Source organism: Camellia sinensis, chromosome 4 (assembly GCF_055761805.1).
Source record: "Camellia sinensis isolate YWXY chromosome 4, ASM5576180v1, whole genome shotgun sequence".
NCBI lineage: Eukaryota > Viridiplantae > Streptophyta > Magnoliopsida > Ericales > Theaceae > Camellia > Camellia sinensis.
Genome location: NC_138964.1, coordinates 197,804,797 through 197,830,596, shown reverse-complemented (window position 1 = coordinate 197,830,596; position 25,800 = coordinate 197,804,797). Strand labels below are relative to the sequence as shown.

General features: G+C 39.7%; 2 protein-coding genes across 2 annotated transcripts; both read left to right on the top strand.

The window, feature by feature from the left end:
- Window positions 1-294: 294 nt before the first annotated feature.
- Window positions 295-2,467, top strand: LOC114303123 (karrikin insensitive 2 receptor CA). The gene is made up of 2 exons (XM_028248272.2): window positions 295-793; window positions 1,655-2,467. Exons 1-2 carry the CDS (start codon window positions 423-425, stop codon window positions 2,097-2,099), a joined length of 816 nt encoding a protein of 271 aa, XP_028104073.1. The 5' UTR covers window positions 295-422; the 3' UTR covers window positions 2,100-2,467.
- Window positions 2,468-11,096: 8,629 nt separating this feature from the next.
- LOC145824358 (uncharacterized) lies at window positions 11,097-11,435 on the top strand. The gene has a single exon (XM_082924000.1). The coding sequence runs from the start codon at window positions 11,097-11,099 to the stop codon at window positions 11,433-11,435; it is 339 nt and encodes a 112-aa protein (XP_082780126.1).
- The last annotated feature ends 14,365 nt before the right edge of the window (window positions 11,436-25,800 follow it).

Genomic DNA, 25,800 nt, shown 5'->3' with positions numbered 1-25,800 from the left:
TTTTTTTTGTAAATTTTTTTAGTTGTAGGATATTATTAGAAATTTTTTTTTTTATGTTTGGAAAGATAGTTAAGTTTTTTTATGATTGGATGTAATATTTATGAGATAAAAAGCGAAATAATTATAGAGTTTGATGTAATATTTTATTTAAATTAATTTTTTTTAATTTCATAATCAATTTATTTTTTAGTAAAAAAAAACAAAAACAAAAAAAAAAAAAACGAAAAATCAAACTTCCCAAACACCCCCCAATATCTTATCAATATTATAAATATTAAACCCACTTGTGGTTCATATTGTCCCGCGTCCACACTGTCTCCACTTCCCAACTAAAAAACTCACTCCACGCTTTCAAGTCCCCAAACCTCCTCCAACAGCAGATCAAACCACAACAAAAACCAAGGAAGAAAAAGAAGATCGAGATGGGAATAGTTGAAGAAGCTCACAACATCAAGATCTTAGGCTCAAGCGATCATCAAACAATCGTCCTCGCTCATGGCTTCGGCACCGATCAATCGGTCTGGAAACACCTCGTCCCTCATCTCGTCGACGATTACCGAGTCATCCTCTTCGATAATATGGGCGCTGGAACAACCAACCCTGAATACTTCGATTTCGATCGCTACTCTACTCTCGAAGGCTATGCCTACGATGTGCTCGCTATTTTGGAAGAGCTTCGAGTCCAATCCTGCATTTTTGTTGGCCACTCTGTCTCCGCCATTATTGGCGCTATTGCTTCTATTACTCGTCCTGACCTTTTCGCCAAAATCATCATGATCTCTGCTTCTCCAAGGTAATAATTTCAGCTCTCTCAATTTACGATAATTTTATTTTGGGATTATTTACATTTTTTAATCCCAAAATTTATTGTTTGTGCCATTTTCGTCAGATCTCTAATATATAAAAGTATTTTTTAAAAAATTCAATCTGGTATATCACATAATGTATATTTTTTTAGATGAATTTTAATAATGACACATTATGTGTTTAGAGATTCATAGTGTATTTTTTTAATACTCGGTTTGTATTTGAGTGGTTTCTCCACTCTATTTGGTTTGAAATTTTTAAAAATAATTTTTAATTCGTATTTTTTAATTTTTAATATTTTTTTAACATTTTAATAAATAAAAAATAATAATGATTTTTAAATTTAATCTGGATACAAATTAGAATTAAAAAGTATAAAATTGTTTAAAAATTTTAAAAGAGAATTTGAAAGGTTAAAAAAACTGATTAAAATGTTACAAAAAAAAAAAATTACTAAAAATAAAAAAATTATGAATTAAAAATTCAACAAACTGTATTTGAAAATTTCAAATCAAACAAATGTTTTTTTGATATTTCGGTTATAAGTTAAGTGGGAATTTAAGAGCTTTCTTGTATTATAGGTTTAATTCCTATCTCAAATGATGAGATTTTGTGATAAACATATGGCTTGTTTAGAATTTTTTTATAATATTAAGATTGTTCATTAAAAAAAAAAATCTCACTCAGTTCAATGTTATATAATTTGCTTTCTTTCTAATAGTAGAGGAAATACAATTATTTTTATTTTTGGTAATTTTTATCTATTTTTTATATATATATATATTATGGACTAAATTAACTTGTAAATCAAGTAGCTCAAACGACAACCCTTGATTTTGTGTTTTAGGTATTTGAACGATGTGGATTACTACGGAGGGTTCGAACAAGAAGATCTAGATCAGCTATTCGAAGCAATGCAATCAAATTACAAGGCGTGGTGCTTTGGATTCGCACCATTGGCAGTGGGCGGCGACATGGATTCAGTGGCGGTGCAAGAGTTTAGCCGGACTTTGTTCAACATGAGGCCAGACATAGCGTTGTGTGTCGGGCAGACTATATTTCAGAGCGATTTGAGGCATTTGTTGTGCAACGTGACCGTGCCATGTCACATAATACAGAGCATGAAGGACTTGGCCGTGCCAGTGGTGGTTTCCGAGTACCTCCATCAGAACCTTGGCGGCAAGTCAATCGTTGAGGTCATGTCAACTGACGGTCATTTGCCGCAGTTGAGCTCGCCGGACATTGTTGTTCCTGTGCTCCTCCGACATATCCGTTTCGATATTACTGTGTAATTTTGTTTTGTACTTTTTCTTTGATATGTGTTTGTTTGTTTTTTGAAAAATGTTTGGGGGCCCTAATTCTGTGGCTCAAATATGGCTCAAATGGCCAAAACGACGTCGTTTTGGCCATTTTGATGTTGTTTTGTACTCAAAACGACGTCGTTTTGGCCATTTGAGCCACATTTGAGCCACAAAATTTGGGCCATCTACCATTGCTGTTGTTTTTTTCCCCCTAGTGTTTGTCATTTTGTGTGGTCGTGTACTTGAATCAATGAATTGCTAGGGAAGATTGGGTACAAAATTGGACTCAATAATCTCGTATGATTTGAATTTCACTTTCTATAATTTTATATGGAATGTTTGTGTTAGATTTTGTGATTGATTTCTGTCCAACCATGTAATTAGATTAGTTCACGTAAATGTATGGGTTCGGAGTGTTGATAATTACGCAAAGATTGTTTGTTTCAATTTTTTTTAGGCGTTGACTTCTTTTCAGTTCTTAATCGGACTGGATCATACTGTTGGATCTGTGGAGGTCCATCATGGGTCTCGTTTTGATAATCTGAACCATTCAATGTATAGAACTCGTCGAGTACTATAAGCCTGTAAAAAATCACGTTAATCGGATATTGGTAGCTACGTGATCAAATCAGATTTTTGTCAACCGTTAATTTATTCACCGTCTATTTTTTTTTATACAAAAATGATTTGATCACATAGCTACCGATATCCGATTAACGTGAATTTTTACAGGCTTATAGTACTCGACGAGTTCTACACATTAAACGATTCAGATTATCAAAACGGAACCCGTAGTGGACCTCCATGGACCCAACAGCACGGTCCAATCTGATTAAAGACTGGACAGAAGCCAAGCCCTTTTTTTTAATCTCCTCTTTAGTCTATTTATGTTTATATGGCGTGATATGAATTATGAAATATAGAAGTCTTAGAACATTGATGTAATATGATTTTGAAACATTGAAATTTTAGAACATGATCTTGTAATTAAGATTTTTTTGAGGGGGTAAGATTGGAACGAGTGATAAATTAAATTGCATAATTGCAAAAACTTCTAACTAAACAAGAGAAGAAATAGAAGGGGCCTCTTCTATCAAAGCAAATGCTTAAATGGCACAAAGTTTTGTGTCCATCCTACTTAAAATATGGGCTTCTTTGTTTAGAGAAATACTTAGGAATCTCTAAAACATAATTATTAAATTTATGTTTAATAATGTGTTAGGAGTTATGATTTTAAGTGATTAGTTTTTAATTCAATTAATAACTAACATCATTATGAATAAATTTAGGTAATATATTTTAGGGCATTTTAAGCTTTTTTTTTTTTTTTTTTCTTTCCTGTGTTGAGTTTTGTGGGGAAAAAAATTAATTGAGATTTTGAAACATAAAAATCTTACAATATAATTATAAAATAAAAAATATATTTGGATAGAAGATTCGGCGGCCCAATAGTTTGGGGAGGCGAAAATGAAAAAGATGAGTGCGACACATGTCATACATTTTCCAACTGTGCAAAGTTTCGATCGTTGGATCTCATTTTGTTCTTGTGATAAATAAGAAGTCCTCTGTAGTTGACAATAATTGCTAAGCCCTCAACAACTGACAATAATTGCTGAGTGAGATTGCTACATCTAGCCATATTTGGTCGGTTGTTGATGTTGTTTGGACGTGGATTATGGGTTCCGTTGTTGAGTCCAGATTCCCTCCTTGAGGCCCCTCCTTCATTTCCTCTTTGCAGGGGCCTTCGGATCCACTTTGAGATCCAGTTTTGATAATCCGAACCGTTTATATTTTTAGATTTATTCAGTATATTATACCTGTAAAAAATCAAGTTGATTGGATATCAGAAAGTATGCGTTCAGAAAATTGGGACTACAAACTATTTTTTAATAAACAGTTTTTTGAACACATACTTTATGATATTCGATCAACTTGATTTTTTACAGGTATGATATACTAAATAAATCTAAAAATATGAACGGTTCGGATTATCAAAACTGTGCCTCAAAGTGGACCCGAAGGCCCCTGCAAGGAGAGAATGAAGGAGGGGCTCAAGGGGAGGATCCCAATTCTCCGTTGTTTGGTGTGTAGGGTATGTTTTATTTTTTTATTAGGATTTGAGATTTGTTTTATTATTGACTTGGTATTGGAGCATCTCCAACATAGTTGTTAAAATTATTTGTTAAAATATGTTAGACCATCTCTAACGGTTCATTAAATCTGGTATCAAATTTAAAATTTGATGAAAAAGTCACTTTTTTAAACTCCAACGGTTTCACTAAATCGATATCAAATCGAGAATTCAGCAAATCTTTTACCAAAATGAGAACAGGCGAAGCATTTCACCAAATCACTGTTCTTGATCGTTGGGAGAGATCAACCGGTCAACCAGCCGGTTGCCCGGCCGGTTGACCAACCGGTCGACCGCCTAAAGGTTCAAACGGTTCGAAGAAAAGGTTCAAACGGTAAAAAAAAAAAAAAAAATTGCCTAACCGGTCGACTAGCCGGTCGACCAGTCGGTCGACCACTAAAAGGTTCAAAATGTTCAAAAAAAAAAAAATCAAAAAAAAAAAAAAAATTCGCTTAACCGGTCGACCAACCGGTTGTCTCCGGCACAAATTTGATGAAAGTGTACCGTTGGAGCGAGTGGTATCAAATTTGGTAAAATTGGTTATTTTTTACTCAAATTTGGTGAAAAATCTGATTCACCGTTGGAGATGCTCTTATATGATCAAAAGTAATGAAATGTAAATGCTTCAAAAGTGTTATTAAGATATGTTATGTAAGAACGTAGACTCTTTAAATATATATAAAAATTAGAATTGAGATCCTCTCAATTTCAAGGTTATAATGGAGGATATCTATTACAGCAAGAGACATTTATTTATAAATCCTTGTTAGTAGATTGATAGCCCAATAAATTCACAAGGTTTTTTTTGTGTTTCATCAAGTTTCATATATTTATATTTGTATCTCAAGAGGTCTTTTTTGCCTTATTTATAATTTTTTTTGGGACTGTTATACCCTTTGTTCTATTTTGATAGTAAGTATCATACTCAATAGGATTTAACATTTTTCATATATTATTATTTCTATTTTGGAAGTTTTGGTGATTAGAGATATTGGAATAATCAATAGATATATTTTTATTATATGTTTTTGTAGGAGTTTCATTTACACATTATTGGTGAGAGAACATTTGAATATTTTCTTCTTCCATTGTTGCGGTTCGAAACTTTGATTTGTTTCCATTGTTGCGGTTTTGAAGTTTTATTTTCTTCTATTGTTGCGGTTTTCAAGTTCAAAATTGTTGGACGAAGGTTAGAGAACATTCAAATACTACCTTCTTCCATTGTTGTAGTTTGAAGCTTTGTTTTCTTTCACTGTTGCGGTTTTGAACTCTGTTTTCTTCCATTGTTACGGTTTTGAAGTTCAAAATCATTGGATGAAGGTTAACACCATTTTTGGTTAGCAACTGTATGTTCAATAAAGTTGGATTCAACTTTTTGTTCTGAGATGAATTGATATGGTATTATGTATTAGTGTATGTATGCTTATTGGATGGATATTTCAATGAATGTAAACGTGCACATCCACTAAAGTTTTTGTTGTTATAGATTATCATATTTTAATATTTTGCATTCGATGATGTGAACTTTAACATAAGAAGCATGTGATGATTGCATTACATGCAATGTGGACTAATGATTGCATGGTTATTGTATAATGTGAATGTTTATATATCACTAATTATTGTATTAGTTTTGCATGATTATTACATGGTGTGAATATTCACATTGTAATGAGTCATTGCTTGTTGTGAATTATCACATTGTAATGTGTTGCAATTAGTATTGTGATCATGACATTATTAATCAATGTTAATATTCACATTTAGAAATAGTCATACAAGTGCAAACAACAATGAGTTATTTTACTACTATGCACTTGTAATGTCAAAGTTCACGTTAACATTTATTTATCACAACTCACATTAAGCCAATGGTTGTATGTTTACAATTGTAAGTAACCGCCAGTAATATAATATGAATGTTCACAGCGTTGTTTCATCATGTCAGAGTAAGGTAGATGATTTAAGGTTTTGAAAATGTGAGATATTTTTTTCATAGAATAAATGAGATATTTTCTCCACATAGAATAACTGAGAGATTTTCTCCATGAAATAATAAAGAGATTTTCTCATTAGAATGAGGGAGAAATTTTCTCTATGAAATGAGGGACTATTATTATTTTTAATTGTGTATCTGACGTGGTTAGGCCCACAAAGGTCATAGTCCACTATGAACAACCCAAGCCCATCACTTAGAGCTTAATACATAACCCAACTGATAAGATCCTGAATAGCTGGAAGCCAACATGGCACGAATAACCAATGATATTCAGACATGTGGCAGGTAAAGGACAAGCCACATCAGCAGATAAAGATCTGCAAATTTATTGCCACTGCACATCGCCATTAATGCAGTCCATCACAGCATTTATTACGACAACACCTCTCCGTCGGAACAGCACCCCCTCACCCTGAACAAGGTAAGCTACAACATAGACTTTCGGCCAAGGTAGCAGGTCGGAAGGGACGGTGAAATGATTACCAGAGGATATAAGCAGACGTTGAAGACAAGAAGAAGGTTAAGTTTTTCTATCTCCAATTCATATCTCTACATTACACTTCTCTCTCTCTAACTTGCTCGTCGGAGGGTTCACTGGGGGACTCCCCGTTCCCCAGTTGAACTTGTGTGTAAGTTCTCTGGTGGGCTTGAACACTCAGTTACCGGTTGAAGAGACGTGGATTAGTCCGACCCATTCCACCTGGGACCCGTTGTATAGTAACTGCATCATTAGTTGGCGCCGTTTGTGGGAAAGCTTTGCTCCTCGCGCCAGTTGTGTTCACTATCGCCGGAGACCCCGTTCCAATAACCCTTTCTCGCTACCCATCGAAGTGTATGGTCACGACTAGATCCATGGCTTCTCACCAAAATGCTGCCGATCACCAAACCGACCCCCCCAATCCAAACAACCCACCACAATATTTCATCGAGCTTACCAACAGTATTAACCGCATGGGCGAGCAAAACCAAGCCCTGATCAATGCCCTACTCCAAAGAAACCTTCCTATGCCCCCTCCACCACCTCCCGATATTCCTCTCAACTACGAACAAGGCCCGAGCCATACTATTCTGCAGCCTAATCTACCCAACAGAGAAGGCTTACAACCCCTCCTCCAGGTATAAACCTACCACCTCAGGGCCTACAACCATTGATCCCGCCACCAATCCTTGAAGGAGAGGCTAGCAGCGTCCAGCCCCCGTTGCCCTCCAGAGATGACCACATCCCTCTCTAGGACGCGGAACTCCAAGCCATGAAGCTCCAACTCCAAGGGGTCATGCAAAACATCCAGCATAAACCCTCTACCACAGCAAACTCACCATTTGTCGCCTCCATCCCCGACAAACCTCTACCCCCCAAGTTCAAGATGCCCACCATCGACTCTTTTGACGGTACGACGGACCCAGTCGACCATCTGAAGACCTACAAAACCCTCATGATCCTCCATGCATTCACTGACGAAATCACGTGTCGAGCTTTTCCCGTGACACTGAAGATGTCAGCTCGGCTGTGGTTTAGCCAGTTACCAGCAGACTTCGTCTCCACTTTCCAGCATCTCAGTGACTTCTTCCTCAGTCATTTTATTGGAGCCCAGCGCCAGCGACGCCCCGCAACCCAACTTCTCAACATTCGACAGACCGAGGGGGAGTCACTACGCAGTTTTGTTACCCGCTTCAACACCGAGGCCCAGCAAGTAGCGAAAAATGATGACAAGGTCATCCTCGCTGCTTCCATAGCTGATCTGTGGTCGTCCGACTTCCTGTTCTCCCTCTCTAAAAACTCTCCGACCTCCATGGCAGCCTTACTCTCCAAAGCCCAAAAATACATGAATGCTGAGGATTCCCTAGCCGCCCGGCAAGATCCCATAACCAAAAACCCGACCCCCAGAGAAAAAAGAAAAAACTCAGAACCCAGAAACACCCAGTATAATAGCCAAACACCACACTATACCGACCGGCCTCCCCGAGCTGACCGGTTGGCACCAGTCTGACCGCCCGGTCAGCACCAGCCCGGCCGCTCAGTCGGTTCGACCGGTACACACCCCTTAACTCCCCCATGGAACAAGTCCTCAATCAGATCCAGCGGGACTACCCCCTTAAATGGCCCCAACCATCACGAACCCTTTCCAATCGGAAAAACCAGTCCAAATATTGCCGCTTCCACCAGGACCATGGCCATAACACTGATGAGTGCGTTAACCACAAAGATCAGGTCGAGACCCTCATACGCCAGGGACGTCTTAGCCGGTTCATGGACACCCACCCTCAGCAGAGGCAAAGAACTGAGCCCCTTAGAAACAACCGCCGACGCACCTCCCCGGCAGCCAGCCCAACCTAACTAAGGCCATGATCGGCCGCCAGGCAACCCCCCTCCACCTGTTAGAGAGATCAGAGTCATTGCAGGCGGCCTTGCTTACGGGGGACCATCCCTCTTGGCTCAGAGGGCAGAACTCAAGAAGATAAGGCAGGGCTCAGACAAAGTAGTTGCCACAGTCGATCGACCCTCCAAACAGCCCAAGCAGTAGACCGAGCCTATTACCTTCACGGATGCCGACTGTACAGGCATCCGCCACCCTCATGATGACCCTCTCGTCATTTCTGCCCTCCTCTCCAACTACAAGGTCAGACGAGTTCTCATCGACAACTTCAGTTCTTCAGACATCATCTTTCTCAACTACTTTTGCCAGCTCAAAATTGGGAAAGAAAGTCTGTCTGCTCTCCAAACCCCTTTGGTCGGTTTCACTGGCGACCGGGTCACCTCCATCGGCTCCATTGATCTTTCCATCACAATCGGCGAGTACCTACGGCAGACTACAAAGTTGCTCACCTTCTTTGTTGTCGACTGCCCATCCGCCTACAACATCATCCTTGGTTGCACTGCCCTAAATGCCTTCCAAGCTATCACATCAACTTATCACCTTGCCGTTAAGTTTTCCACCGATCTGGGGGTCAGGACTGTAAGGGAAGAGCAGACCGTGGCTAGGGAATGCTATGTTGCCTCACTAAAAGATCAAGCTAAAGGAAGCTATGATCATTGACAGACTTGACGTTTGAGATGAGGACGAGTTGGTCAGAGGAGAACCTGTGGAGGAACTCGTGGAGGTTCCCATCGACCCCACTAACCCAACGAAAACTGCCAAAATCGTAAGCCAACTATCCCCCCAAGCAAAGGCTGACCTTACTGCCCTCCTGACCGAGCACAATGATGTCTTTGCCTGGACCCATTCAGACATGCCGGATATTGACCCCTCCTTTATAACCCATCGCCTCAGCATTGAACCCCATTTTCGACTTACCGCCAGAAGCAGCGCATCTTTCATCCTGAGCGCAATATTTTTATTGCCGTAGAGGATAACAAGCTCCTTGAGGCCCAATTCATCAAGAACATGGACTGCCCTAGATGGTTGTCAAACGTGGTCCTAGTTCACAAGAACAATGGTAAATGGCGACTTTGTGTCGACTACTCAGACCTCAACCGAGCTTGCCCCAAAGACAGTTATCCACTTCCCCGCATAAATCTGCTGGTCGACGCCACGGCCGGTCACCAAATGCTCAGCTTCATGGATGCCTTCTCTGGGTATAACCAAATTCTAATACATCCATCTGATCGGGAACACACCTCATTCATTACCGACCGAGGCACCTACTATTACCAAGTGATGCCATTTGGACTGAAAAATGCTGGGACCACCTACCAGCGGTTGGTCAACGCCGTTTTCCATCATCAGATCGGTCGGAACATGGAAGTATATATCGATGATATGCTAGTCAAGAGCAAACTCTCCGCTAACCATTTGACCGACCTGCGAGAGACCTTCGCCACCCTACGGAAGTACCAAATGAAGCTCAACCCGGAGAAGTGCGCCTTCGGCGTAGGATCTGGGAAGTTCTTGGGTTTCATGACCAGTCAGCGGTGCATTGAAGCTAACCCTGAAAAGATCAAAGCCTTGATTGAAATGCAGTCACCCAGAACGGTTAAGGAAGTTCAAAGACTCACTGGCCGAGTTGCCGCCCTTAACCGCTTCATTTCCCGCGCAACGGATAAGTGCCTCCCTTTCTTCAAAGTTATTCGGCAAACTTTTGAATGGACGACCGAGTCTGAACAGGCCTTTCAGCAGTTGAAGCAGTGCGTGGCCAACCCCCCCTCCTATCTCAGGCAATCACTGGCGAATCCCTCTTCCTCTACTTAGCCGTTTCAAGCACCGCAGTCAGTGCAGCTCTTATCAAGGAAGACGACTCTGTTCAACGGCCGATCTACTACATCAGTCGGGCCCTCAGGGGCGCCGAGCAGAATTACCCACTGTTAGAAAAATTGTCCTTGGCCCTGGTCATCGCCTCTAGACAACTCCGTCCTTACTTCCAAGCCCATTCCATAGTGGTCCTCACCGACCAACCTTTGAAGAAGGTAATGCAGCAACCAGAGCTCTCTGGCAGACTCATGCAATGGTCAGTGGAACTCAGCCAATTTGACATCTCCTACTGACCTCGAACAGCAATTAAAGGGCAAGCTGTCGCCGATTTCATCTTGGAGTTCACTAATCCTACCCCAACCACGACCACTCCGCTCCCACCAACCCCTACCGAGCCAGAGGACCCTCATTCTTGGACTCTCAATGTCGACGGATCATCCTGCAGAGAAGGCAGTGGGGCTGGCCTCATCCTCACCGCCCCTGAGGGTGGTTATTTCAAATGTGCTCTCCGTTTCTTATTCGATGCCAGTAACAATGAGGCCGAATATGAGGCATTGATAGCAGGGCTCCGCCTAGCCAGGGACATTGGTGTCGGCCACATCCGGGTGTTCAGCGACTCCCAGCTCATTGTCGGACAAATTACGGGAGAATTCGATGCAAAGAAGGACACAATGCGGGCTTACAGGGATATTGCCCTTCCCCTCGTTCACCTCTTCAATACCTTCCACATCCAGCACATTCCTCGGGCAAAAAACTCAAAGGCAAACGAGATGGCTCAGTTGGCTTCTGCAGACCAGTCCGACCTCAGCCATGGTGTCCATCTCGAATACCTAGCCCACCCTGCCATTTCTCCTGATCAGCAAGAAGTGCAGTTCCTCCAGAATGAGCCCATCCCTTGGGCGTCAGACATCTTTCTATTTTTGACAACGGGAGAACTTCCAGATGACCAACAGCAAGCCGCCAAAGTTAAGGCCCAGTCGTCCAATTACATCCTCGTCAGTGGTGTCTAGTACAAACGTGATTTTTCACGCCCGTATCTGCGATGCCTCAGTCCAGCTCAAGCAACCTATGTGATGCGAGAAATCCATGAGAGTATCTGCGGTAATCATTCAGGCGGCCGGTCCCTAGCCCACAAAATACTTCGCACTGGATATTTCTGGCTTACCCTCAACCAAGATGCGACCGACTTCGTGCTCAAATGTGATAAATGTCAACGCTTCGCCAACATCTCCCATGCTCCTCTCACCGAGTTGATCACACTTTGCAGTCCTTATCCGTTTGCCAAATGGGGGATCGATTTCGTTGGTCCACTTCCCACCGGCCGAGGCCAGACCAAGTTCGCAATTGTCGCCATTGATTACTTCACCAAGTGGGTAGAAGCAGAATCCCTTGCCACCATTACCGAACGAAACACAAACAAATTCATCTAGCAGTCGATCGTATGCAGGTTTGGCATCCCTCAAGCCATCCTCTCCGACAACGGTAAACAATTCGACAATGCCAAGTACAGGAAGTTCTGTGCAGACCTCCAGATCCAACCCTGTTTCTTCTCCCCAAGTCATCTCCAAGCCAATGGCCAAGTCGAGGTCACCAACCGTTCTCTTCTGAAGATCATCAAAACTAAGCTAGAAGCTGCTAAAGGACTTTGGGCTGAGGAATTACCGAATGTACTCTGGGCTTACCGTACTATCGCTCAGACTCCCACTAGGGAGACCCCCTTTCGCTTAACGTACGGCGCTGAGGCGGTCATCCCAGTGGAAGTCGATCTGCCCACCCCAAGAGTTTTGCACCCAAACCCTGAACTGGTCGAAGAGCTCCGTTGGGCAGACCTTGACCAAATTGAAGAGCTCAAAGAAACCACTGCTGTCAGACTGGCCTCCTACCAACAGAAAATGAGAACACACTACAATCGTAGAGTCCGACCAAGGGAGTTCGCCGTAGGGGACCTTGTTTTATGCGAAGCAACCCTCGCCACCAAGAATCCAGTTGAGGGCAAGCTGGCAGCTAAATAGGAGGGACCTTACGTTGTTAAAGCCAGACCTCGCCCAGGCACTTACCGACTTCATGACATGGAAGGTCGAGACCTCCTCCATCCTTGGAATGCTGAGCATTTGAAGCGCTATTTTCAATAAAACTTATATTTTTTGTATTGTCCAATTGATGTATGTTCTTTCTGACAATCTGTACACATGAATGTTCTCATTTTCTCCACATATGGTGTAAATTTATGATCCACGAGCTACACTTTGTATAACAGCAAGCTTATATCTCAACTATCTGTGGTATTCCAATAACGCTTTGATTGTACCCTCAGCCAGACTGAGCATAAAAAGCCTCAGCCAGACTGAGCATGAAGAGCTCAACCAGATCGAGTCACAAAAAGCCTCAGTCAGACTGAGCATAAAAAGCCTCAGCCAAACTGAGCGTGAAGAGCTCGGCCAAATCGAGTCACAAAAAGCCTCAACTAGACTGAGCATAAAAAGCCTCAGCCAGACTGAGCGTGAAGAGCTCGGCCAGACCGAGTCACAACAAGCCTCAGCCAGACTAAGCATGAAGTGCTCGGCCAGACCGAGTCACAAAAAGCCTTAGCCAGACCGAGTCACAAAAAGCCTCAGCCAGACTGAGCATAAAAAGCCTCAGCCAGGTTGAGCGTGAAGAGCTCGGCCAGACCGAGTCACAAAAAGCCTCAACCAGACCGAGTCATAAAAAACCTCAGCCAGACTGCATTGCATTGAACATGTAGAGCTCGGCCAGACTGCATTGCATTGAATTTTTTCTTACAAGTTAAAATTCACTCTGCATTGAGTTCTCTCACTTTCACTCTGCATTGAATTTTTTCTTACAAGTTAAAATTTACTCTGCATTGAGTTCTCTCACTTTCACCCTGCATTGAATTTTTCTTACACGTTAAAATTCACTCTACATTGAGTTCTCTCACTTTCACTCTGCATTAAATTTTTTCTTACAAGTTAAAATTCACTTTGCATTGAGTTCTCTCACTTTCACTCTGCATTGAATTTTTTCTTACAAGTTAAAATTCACTCTGCATTGAGTTCTCTCACTTTCACTCTGCATTGAATTTTTCTTACACGTTAAAATTCACTCTGCATTGAGTTCTCTCACTTTCACTCTGTATTGAATTTTTCTTGCAAGTTAAAATTCACTCTGCATTAAGTTTTCTCACTCTCACTCTCTCAACTTAAAATTCACTTTACATTGAGTTTTCCTTACATTTTTACACTTCACAATAATTTATACATTCCAGATGTACAAGCAAAAATAATGGACTGAAAACACAACTCAAATTTTATTTATTCACCAACTGGCACATAAGTTCATAACAACATTTCAAAAATAAAAAACAAAAACAAACACACAAAAATAACTCTAAGTACAAGGTCTTCTCCTTCTTCTTCAATTATTCCTCCTCACTGGAAACGAGGTCCTCTTCTTCAATCCCCTCATCCAGGGGGGTCTGGGCCACATCGTCTTCATCAATTTTTACACTACTAAGGTCTAAGCCTGGGAATAGCTCTTCAGCTTTACGCTTGAACATTTTCCAGCCACTGTCCCAGAACTCAGCCATTTCGTGCTTATAGAAGTCTGACCGTTAGAAGCTCTCAATAACCTCCGCCTCAGTCCTGTCTCCAGCGGTCGTTCCAGAAGAGCCCACCCCCCCAGACACCTCCCTCGCCACGCTGCTAGCGACCGCGGCATCGATCGCCATCTGAAATTCAGCAGACCCCTTGAATTGTTCTATTGCTGCGATATACAGATCGGGGTATGATGCCTTTTCAGAGGCTGCCTTGGTCCTCTCTTCCTCCAACTCCTTCTGCAGGCTCGCCTTTTCAGAGGCCGCCTTGACCCTCTCTTCCTCCAACTCCTTCTGCAGGCTCGCCCTCTCCTCCGTTGCCTTAGCACGCTCGTCTTCCAGCTCCTTCTGCAGCCCAGCAATCTTTACGTCTGCTTCATCATTTTCTTTGATTTGCTGGGGCGTGCAGTTCTTCATTGCTGGTCATAGCCTCTCCATGCCGCTCAATGACGACCGCGCAGGCCCTTTGAGCCTCCCCCAGCTTCTTCTGCTCGCCAGCCAGCTAGAACTTGAGCGACACAACCTGGCGGCATTCGTCTTCTAGCTCCAACTTGACCGTGATCAGCTCAGCTTGGGCTCGGTTGGCAACATTGCGGTGAACAATGGCCAACACTTGCATCTTTTTAGCTCTTTCAGCTTTCTGCCAACCTCTGGAGCACGCGCTTCGCGCAGCCTTCTTCCACCCTGCACTCTCCCTTGTGAAGTTTGTAGGTTGAGCCTTAGCCTTATCCGACTTGACCTTTGTAGCCGCCACCTTTCTCAGCAGAGCCCCAGCTAAGGTGGTTACCTCTATTTGGGCAGAGCATAACCCCCTTAGCAGCTCAGCCTCATTGAACCTGGCCACCGAGCGAACGGTTGCATCATCCACTATCCCCACAAGGCGATCTGCAGCTACCCTGGCTGGGCCTTCTTCTCCCTCCAGCTGCCCAGTCACCGCGCGGGCGTGGTAGATAGCAGTCATCAGCCTGGCCCCCCTCATTGGGGGGGTTGTTCCTCTACCCTTGGCTCAAGGCCAGTTGCCCCATCCTCTACTTGAACTTCTTGGGCGATCGACACCACTACGGGGACGACCTCCACGGCCTCTAAGGCGACCACCACCATTCCTAAGGCAACCACCCCTCCTAGGGCCTCCCCCACTCCCTCTTCCTCTGCCTCCTGGGCCATGGGGGTCTCCTCTGCCATCATCTCCTTCCTCCTCTTCAAGGCAGGCTCCCCCTTACTCCTCCTCACCTTTCTTTTCTTCTTTCCCACACTGCCCATCTCCTTAGCCCTCTGTTTCAAAGGATCAATCGGGGGCGGTCGTGGCTCAGATTCACCCAAGTCTTTTTCCTCCAGCGATTTTGGGCGCGGTCGGATCCTCTCCCGCGCGATCGGCTTATGCAGTCGGTCTTCCTGCACCCCCTTGAACTTACTGGCTTGGGCGAGGATGGTCCTATCCTCTGGCTCTTATGCCTTCCTTCTCGCCTCTAATTCCGCCCGGTCGAAGTCTCCACTGTTCGGTTGAGGACCCAACCCTGCCGCAAACAAGGCTGACGGCTGAACAAGCTCGTCCCACTTGGCCCCCTCCTTCTCCCTCCATTCCTTCACCCTCTTTACCCTCTCCTCTGCTGCTGCCCCCAGTCTTGGTTCCATTGATTTAGTGGGCACTTTCCAAATTGTACGCACCCCAACCCCTTCATTAGTGGACATATAGAACCACCGCGACCTCCACCCTTTGATCGACGACGGCAGCCCAGCCACCAATCCCTTCCTTACTGCTGCCTATAGGGTAACCCAAGTCTCCTGCTGCCCTGACGCCTTGTAGCACGCAAAAAACTTGTCCACTGTCATGTCAGCCCCCTCATTCGCCTTCGGCCACACACTCGTACAAGCCAGCAAGATCTTCCATACGTTGGGCATTAGCTGGCCTGGGGCTACCTCCAACCGGTTCAGTACATCCACCATTATCTGGGAGAGGAGCATTCTTAACCCTCCTTTCAGCGCCTCCTCGTGCAGGGCGAACTCCCCCGGTCGAGCATCAGACGTCCTGTCCTTTGATTCCGGCAACTTCAACTCTACCTCTGCAGGAATCTGGTACTTCTCCAACATTTCCTCCAGCTCTTTCACGGTAATGATTAACTTATCAGCCTTTGTATGCCAATGATCTGGCTCCACCTAGCTTATCGGCGTTGAGGCCACCATCGTGGTGGAAGAATGAGATCGTACCGCCGGCTCCCCTACCCTCTCCATTTGCCTCTCCGCCCTGTACTGCTCCGCCAACTCCACCGCATCGTCATCCCCAAGTGGATCAACCCTAGCAATTCCAGCTTCTTCTTGGGCCATCTCTGTGGTGTGTCTGCGAATAGCTTCGGATGCGGGTGCAAGGAAATTCAAAAAATGTCGCAGAGGTGTGTCGTCAGCAACAAATGAGTTAACACTTGAAATGTTTTGATTTTTTGCAAAGAAGTAGGTAAATCGAATAATACCAAAAGCCCAAGACTTGCCCGTATTCCAAGGGTCACAATTAATTTTTGCCAGTTTGAAAACTTTTCAAAACATCCGCCAAAACTGTCTTTTCAACACCTATCATGACCTATCGTTTCATTTTTGGCCCAATGCCTAATCTCCCTCCCCCACGAGATGCTGCCACGTGTACAATCACGATTCACTGTCACCTCCCCTTATCCTGTCTTTTCCACTTCAAGTCATCACGTGACACGCCGCCTCTTGAGCCCCGCACCCCCACCTCAACCTTCACGGTCGGTTCTCCTCATGGTCGGCCCTCCCACTCGGCCACCCTTCGCGGTCGACTCTCCTCATTATCGGCCTATCCACTCGACCACCCTTTGCGGTCGGTCCTCCTCATGGTCGGCCCTTCCAGTCAGCCACCCTTCGCAGTCGGCCCTCCTCATGGTCGGCCCTTTCACTCGGCCACCCTTCGTGGTCGGTCCTCCTCATCTTCTCCATTAGTATTTCCTTCGTTGGGCTAAAGCTACACTTGGGAATGGAGGACTGCTGACGTGGTTAGGCCCACAAAGGTCATAGCCCACTATGAACAACCCAAGCCCATCACTTAGAGCCCAACACATAACCCAACTGATAAGATCCTGAACAGTTGGAAGCCAACATGGCACGAAGAACCAATGATATTCAGACATGTGGCAGGTAAAGGACAAGCCACATCAGCAGACAAAGATCTGCAAAGTTATTACCACTACACATCGCCATTAATGCAGTCCATCACAGCATTTATTACGACAACACCTCTCCGTCGGAACAGCACCCCCTCACCCTGAACAAGGTAAGCTACAACATAGACTTTCGGCCAATGTGGCAGGTCGGAAGGGACGGCGAAGTGATTACTAGAGGATATAAGCAGACGTTGAAGACAAGAAGAATGTTAAGTTTTTCTATCTCCAATTCATATCTCTACATTACACTTCTCTCTCTCTAACTTGCTCGTTGGAGGGTTCGCTGGAGGACTCCCCGTTCCCCTGTTGAACTTGTGTGCAGGTTCTCTGGTGGGCTTGAACACTCAGTTACCGGTTGAAGAAGCGTGGATTAGTCCGACCTATTCCACCAGGGACCCGTTGTGTAGTAACTGCATCATCAGTATTGATTTCAAAATAAAAAAATGCCCAACAAGTTTGAAAGGGTGATTTTATCATATTACATTAAACAGGATCTAATGGAATATTAAAAAAAATATATGGGTTAAATGAAATGTAACATTTAAGAATATGACTTTCTAAAAAATGACCCTTATGTCATCTAGGGTAAATTATAAATACACCTCTTGAGATTTGCTTAAAGTACAGATTGCCCCCTGTAGTTTGAAAAATTACAAATACCTTATTGTTAGTATTTTTTATTTAACAAGATTAATTAAAACAAATGAAATTCATAATTACTCTCCTATATAATAATAAAATTACCTAAATTATTAACTGAAACATATTTCTAATATCATTAAAAACTGTTAATTGACTAGATAATTTATTAATAAAATGGACAATTTTTTATAAAATTAGAAACCTCAGGGGGTGGAATGTAATTTTTAAAATCACAAGAGACAATTTGTATTTTAAACAAATCTCAAAAAGTGTATTTATAATTTACCCTATCATCTAATATTAATATTTTAAATTTAGAAAAAACTATTTCAAACCCTTAAATAATACAATAAAAAATTTCCACTACAATTTGTGAATGCAGATGATCGCAATCTTAAAAAATGTGCATATATAATTGAAAAAAAAAAAAAAAAAAAAAAAAAAATGTGTCCAAGCCCCTTCCTTTTCCCCTAACTCTCTCTTTCTAGTAAGTAATGATCCATCTTTCTAATTTTGAAACTCTAATTAAACTCTAATAATATAACAAAAAAAAAAAAAATAAATTAAAATTAAAACATCATATCACAATAAAATTCACTCATATCAAAACTCATTAGGACTCTTTTATTAAATTTCCCAATCATTTTTCTATACTAATCGACACATCAGGCAGCCATTGTCCCATCTCCTCCTCTTTTGCTGACTCTCTCTCTCTCTCTCTCCCATGTGAATGCTAGGGCTGAGTAAGGAATCCGTGAAATTCGTAATCCGATCCAGTCCAGTCCAATCCGATAGGTTTGGATTAGTTTTTTGAATCCGTGGTTCAGTTTCGGATTGAAAAATTAAAAATCCGTAGTACACGGATTGGTTCCGGATTGAACCCCATGGTTCCGGATTGGAACCGATCCGGACCGTATACAAATAGTATATATTTTTATTATACATCCTCCCTCATAGTATCTTCTTTTATTCTATATAAAATCTAAACTCAAACCTAAAACCGTATAATATCTTTTTTTATTACTTTTTTTTGTTAGTTTTTAGTTTTAATTTGTAATGGTCTAAATATTTATGGTGAAATCAGTTTTCTCATGGTTGTTTAAATTCTAGCACAGTATGTCGCTATTATAGAAATAGATGTTGCTATTGTGGAACTAATATAGTGCTATGTTTATATTTTTATGAAATTAAAGTGTTATATATATTTTTTTGTTATTTAATTATGTGAATCCGTGGTTCTAAACCGATCCAATCCGTATTTAAATGGATTGGTTCGGATTGGTTCCATGATTTAAACGGATTGGATTGATTCCAATTTTTCAAGAACCGTAGATAACGGATTGATCCTAGTTTTACTCCAATTCGATCCAATCCGAACCATGCTCACCCCCAAGTGAATGCTAACAAATTCTCCATAGTTAACAAGTCAACAATACTATTGGAGCAAAAAAGATAGTGCTAGCTGTTATTGTTAGGTACTGGCTGATACTATCAATAAGGGGCACTTCGGAAAAGGAAAAAAAAATCAGTTTTTTAACTTTTTAATTTTTTTAGTTCAAAAAAATCAATTTTTTTTATCCAAAAGAATCCAAATTTTTATCAAAAAAATCACTAAAAAAATTAAAAAATTAATTTTTTATCAACTTTTCAAAACACCACTAAAATAAGTTTGACAAATTTACTAGAGATGCACTAAGTACAACAACACTTCCTAGTGGGTTGTAATATGTTAGTCCTCAAACTTTTTGACATTTTGTCTTAATATATTCCTCGTTATTAGATTATAAAAAAAAAAGAATTTGTCAAATTATATGTATTTCAAGACATAATTTAATAATTAAAAATGCATTAAGATAAGAAAAAAATAAAAAAAGAAAAGACAAAGGATCCCATGCCTGCGTATGAAATGAAGTAAATTTATATAAAATGGTGTGATTAAATTGTGAATTTATTATTTTAATACGACGAATCCATCAATATAATTTTTAATTATATAAATGTCATCACTACATTATTTTCATGAAAGATAATGTATATAAGTTATGTAAGTAAATACTTCTTTCTATGAGAAATTAATCGATGGTGAACTTTTGAAGAGGAATGAAGGAAAATATGTTAGGATTGTTATAGAACTAAGAACTCCAATGAAAATTAGAATTGTTAGAGTTGAGTCATTCGGCTCAAAAAACATTGTTTGGGTCGGGTTTGGCCCAGGTCTAAATGCTTGGAAACAAAAAGAAATTTTTGGGCCTAAACCTGGCTCGTGCCAACATTGGACCTAAAATCTAGTTCAAGCCCAGTTTTAAAATTTAATTACGATTCAAGTCCACCCAATAAATTTATATATTAAGTAAAAAACAAATCAATTAAAATAAAAAGTTAATAATTTTGTTTGGAACAAACATTTGTTTGGTTTGTGTTTCTCAAAAGTTTTTGGGAAAAATTCTCTACAAATAAGTTTTTAAAAGTAATCAAACCAAACAAATTTTCTTAAAATTTTTTTCCAAAATTTATTTGGTTTACAAGTTTTCCAAACAAATCTCTCTCTCATACACATCAAATCAATCACTTTTTTCAAAACTCTCTCTCAAAATAATTTTTCAAAACATTTTTTAAAAAAAAACCAAACCAAACAAATTTTCGTACTTTTTATCTCAAAACATATTTCTCAAATACAAACCAAACAAGCCCTCAGTTTTTGTTTATTAGATCATAAGTTCAAAATTTGGTAGCTGTATTGAATAATGCTATGGACGAGCACACAGAAAGTAAGATGTGTCTTAGAATTTAATTTTGGACTCTTACCATAAAAGAGGATTCTATTTGTAAGAGGGGTTAATTTGAGCCCACTAAATTATTTAGGCCCAATAGCCCAAGATTAGTGGGCCCGAATTTATCGCAAGTCCAAGAATCGGTGGGCCCAGATTTATCGCCATCAAACGGATTGAATCGCTGTAAGCCTCGAAAGGGTTCGGGTCCACGAACCTAGAGACTTACTCGGTCCCGGACTCGAAAGGGTATTAAGCAAGCCTAGAGATCCGAGGCACTCGGACTCGAAAGGATTCGGACCCACGAATCTAGAGATCCGAAGTACTTGGCTTCGAACGGATTCAGACGCAATCTAGAAGTCGCTCCGTTAATGAGTCCCAGAACACTTGCGGGCTCGGAGCTTTCCGGGATCTACGCACCAGAACCATGGGCGTAATGGAGTTCGAACAAAGGACCCGATCCCGAGGACGGTGAGTGGAGATAAATTCACTCTTCGGTTAAACTAGCCTATACCCGGGTCGAGGTGGCACGACCCCGGGGAGTCCATGAGACTCGGCAATATTTTGCGGCAGGACGTCCTCTGGGACTACCCCTGACCCTTTGGGATGATTGGGGATCATTGGTTAGGTGTGGCTAAGAAGAAGGGTTCGCCGAGGGATTGATCTCCTCTTCGGGGTTTTCTCATCCTCGGAGAAGTCACCTCCTCGGAGAAGTCACATCCTCGGAGAGGTCACTTCCTCGGACAAGGTGGTTAGAGAGAATATCCCCCATGTGCCTTGCACATGGGCTCCATCCTACATCATGAGGTGCCTATAAATAGCACCCACCCATAGCTTTACAAGGGATGAATTTTGGAGATTTTTGAACTCTTGGGAAAGAATTAATTTCCCCTCTCCATTATCAACCTTGAGAGTGAAAGTGGGAGATCCATGGGAGAGTCTTGCCATTATTCTATTCTCTAGCCATTTTGCCTTCTTCTTCACCCAATCTCTTATCTCCATCATCTCCTTTGTTTTTGTGTTCTTGAGTTAAGACCATTGAAGAATCTAAGCCTCTCATCATCTTCTAGAGAATTCGAAGTTGTTCTTCAAGGATCTTCGAAGATCTTCGAATTTTCTAACTCTTTTCCTTGAACCCTCACCTACACTATTTACACCCAAAAAAATCGTTTAATACTTCCAATTTTTAAATACATCCTATTCAATTATTTAAAATCTTATTTGACTCTCATTACACCCTATTATTTTTTCTAAATTACCCTTAAGGTAAACCTAAATAATAAATAATAAACAAATTAAAAAAATTTAAATTATTTCAAAAACTTTTCAATACAAAAAATAATTCTCAAAAAAAAAAAAAAAAAACATATAAACACATGAGCATTATAAATACAGAAAAAAAACTAAACTTTTACACAAGTATTATAAAACTTTTCAATACAAAAAAAAAAAATTTACATTATAAATTATCCACAAAAATATTTGTGAAAAAATAAAAATCAAACTTATAAATATATAAGTATCAGACACTAATAAGAAAAAATAATTATCAAATAATGTACAATTTGATCTTCTTCTTATTTTTATTCTTCATGGTCCCCGTTTTCTTTCATACTTGTTTGTTAATGCGTGAGTGCTTCCCCTTCTCTTTGGTTTTCCCGCCTACTTGTTAACTTTGCATTCCTTTATTTGATTGTTACTTTCGTACTTGTTTGTTAAAAATTATTTTGATTATTACTCTCATTTATTATTTGATTTTATTAAAACTTTTTATTAGGATTTAGAGTTTCAAAATAATAAAAAATAATAATGTTGATGATGATGGTGAGTTTTGGTACGCTGGATTGGAGTTTTGGAAGGAGGATGAAGAAGAAGAAGAAGAAGAAATAACTTTGATCTCTTGGAAAATAAGATACAAAGATTTGAATAGAAATAACTAATTATAGTGTACCATGAGAAGGAAAAAAAATTTATTTTAAGATTTAATATGTGTTGTTCTTATTATTAAATTTATATTAAGATATAATAAGAATTAAAATTTATAAATTTAAATTAGGTATACTAAGATATATTTTGGGTTCAAATAGAATCCCCCAATCTGAACATTGTATTTGCCATCTTAAATGTCGTTTCTTTGTTTTAAACAAAAATGAGATCTAAATAAATTATAAGTATATATTTATATAATATATATTAATAATTGAATTGGGCTGGACTATTCACAGGTTCAGGCCATTTAATAAATGGATTATTCACAAACAATTGCATTGGTTATTATTTCCTCAGATCATATGTCGCATTCAGCCCAAATGATAACAAGGCCCCGTTTGTTTGGGTTATAGGAAAGGAATTGGGACTATTAATACATTGGTATTACTAATACCTATTTGTTTTGAGAGATGACCTTGGGACTACTAATACCTTGGTATTACTAATACCCTTGGAAGGGGGATTCATAGTGAGGAGGTAGAGATGGTATTAGAAAAATAGTGAGGGGATTAGAAATTTTTTTATTTTTTTTATTTTTTATATATTGGGAATTTTTTTTAAAATATTAATGTTTAATTTGTATATTTTTTTATTTGTTTTATTATTTTATATAAAAATAATTTAACAATTTCTCATTATTAATCCCCTCACTAACAATTCCCTCACTATTAATCCCCACCATTTTATCTCTGAAAACAAATGGGCTTAGGGCACAATATGTAGAAAACTCCAGAATATAGGTCTGGTTGGTTTGATTTTGGTTCTTAAAATTATTAACTCAATAACATGACTATTTATGATTGTTGGCTTGTATTCAATTTTTAAATAATATTTTGTTGTTCTTTATTTGTGTTAGGTTTAAAATGTTTAAGAGTTAGTTATTTTAATAATTTATTACTAATTAATTCAATTACTTTTAGGTCATGTTTGATTCACAAAATTAATAGTGAAGTATTAATAATTCTATTAAATTAGTGTGATATTCACTATCTAATTGGATTAATATCCATTGGATTAATAATCCCACCCCTACCCCATTACTAATAATCCTACAAATTTGTTGGATTAATTATCTATTGGATTAATTATCCTAAACCAAAATGTTAAAACAAACATAGGATAATTGGGGTCACGGATTAATAATCTCAATCCCATGCTCTAATCCACCCAATCAAACATACCCGGCCATGTTTGATTCACAACACTAAGGCCATGTTTGTTTGGGCGGATTGGATTAGCATTCCCATGACTAATAGTCCTAGGGGTACAAATCCATTGGATTATGTATCCTATCTTAACTAATAGTCAAGTTTAAAATAATTAGTCCGTACTTCAATTGTTTAATCAAACATTGGATTAGTAATTTTATTGGACTATTAGTCCAATCCCAAGCTCATGTCCACCCAAACAAACATGACCTAATAGTGAGGTATTAATAATCCTATCAAATTAATGTGGTATTAACTATCCCACCCCTACCCCATTATTAATAATCCTACAAATTTGTTGGATTAATTATCCATTGGATTAATAATCCTAAACCAAAATGTCAAAACAAACATAGGATAATTGGGCCAACGGATTAATAATCCCAATCCCATGCTTTAATCCTTCCAATCAAACATGCCCTTAATGTACTGAAATTGTGATTTCAACTCAAATCAACCCAAAGTTATATTATTGTGTTGGGTTGGTTTGATTTTAGCACATGATTGGTTCGATCATGAATCTAAAAAACAAGAATCATTCAAGATTTGTTTGGTTCTAAGGTTAGTGCTAACATGAACTACAGAGACTATTGTGCACCCCTAATAAGATCATGAGGAAAAAGCCTCATCATTGAATAATAAATATTTTTTATGTTATTATACCCCCAAGTCAAATTATCAAAATAAAGTCTCTCAACCTATCACAACTCCACCTCGTTTTGTTACGGTTGTTACAAACTACCATCACCCCTTTTCGCAAACCCTATATATGAGAAAAAGAAATAGATGAGTTGGAGGAATGGGTTGCATGTATATAGAAAGGGGAGAGAGAGAGAGAGAGAGACAGGGGGGGGTCTATGCACCCTACACAATGCAACACACCAAAGCAACACACCTACATCCACAGCACTTGATTTTAATACTGAGGGCAAGTTTGGGATCTTTAAAAAAAGATAAAAAGGTAAAAAGTTACTTAAAAAGTTAAAAAATTAACACTATTCACCAAAAGTCAAAAATTACGGCTGCACAACTCCTAATTCGAATTTTTCCCTATAAATTAATTTTTACAATTTTTTATTACACATTTTTCCATAAAAAGTCAAAAAGTTAACCCAAACATCTATATTTTCAATCTCAATTTTTTAGTCCAAAAAGACAAAAAGTGCACTTATTTAGGACACCCCAAACAATCCCTTAGTACTTGGCATACACTTCGTATCGCATGTACACTGATCTCTAATCTAAAATAAAATGTAGAGAAACAAAATTAAGACCTTGTTTGGTAACAAATTTTTTTGATAACTATTTTAGCTTTTCGGTTAAAACATAAGGCAAAAAAAATAGTATTTTCGAATGATTTTTTAACTTTTTATAGAAAAAGGGAAAAAAAATAGAGTGAAAATAATTTTTTTACCTTTTTTCTTTTTAGTTTGTTGGTTTTTTTACTTATTTAGTAATTTTTTAACTTTTAGACTAAAATTCAATATTCCCAGACAAGGCTAAAAAATAAATGAGATAATTTTAAAATAATTATAATACAGATGAAATTCTGTTTAATGCAAGTCTAGCGGATAAAAAAAAAAGACTTTACACTATAAACATAAGAGATTTGCATGCATGCAGTACCATAAAATAAAATAAAATAAAATAATTACTTTCTCACTATTCAACTGAAATGTAGTTTTTATCTATGAGGGTAAAAATGGAATTTTGTTACTCCACGATTCTTCTTTACTTGCAGTGGCAGGAAGGAACCATGTAGGAGAGTGTTCACGCGTAGTCATTGTTGTGGGGGCTCATGTGGTTGATTTTTGTTGTCGTCCACTCCACTTTATTATATTTTTGCCTCTTGGTTTTTTTGGCAGTTCCTTTTTTTCCTCGATGGTTCATCTCTTGCATTACGTCGCTGCTATGGGATCCGTCTCCTTTATTTGTGTCACATGTAATAATAAAATTAATTTATTTGAAATAAAAGCAAAAAGTATGGGTGTAGGTATAGCGGATAT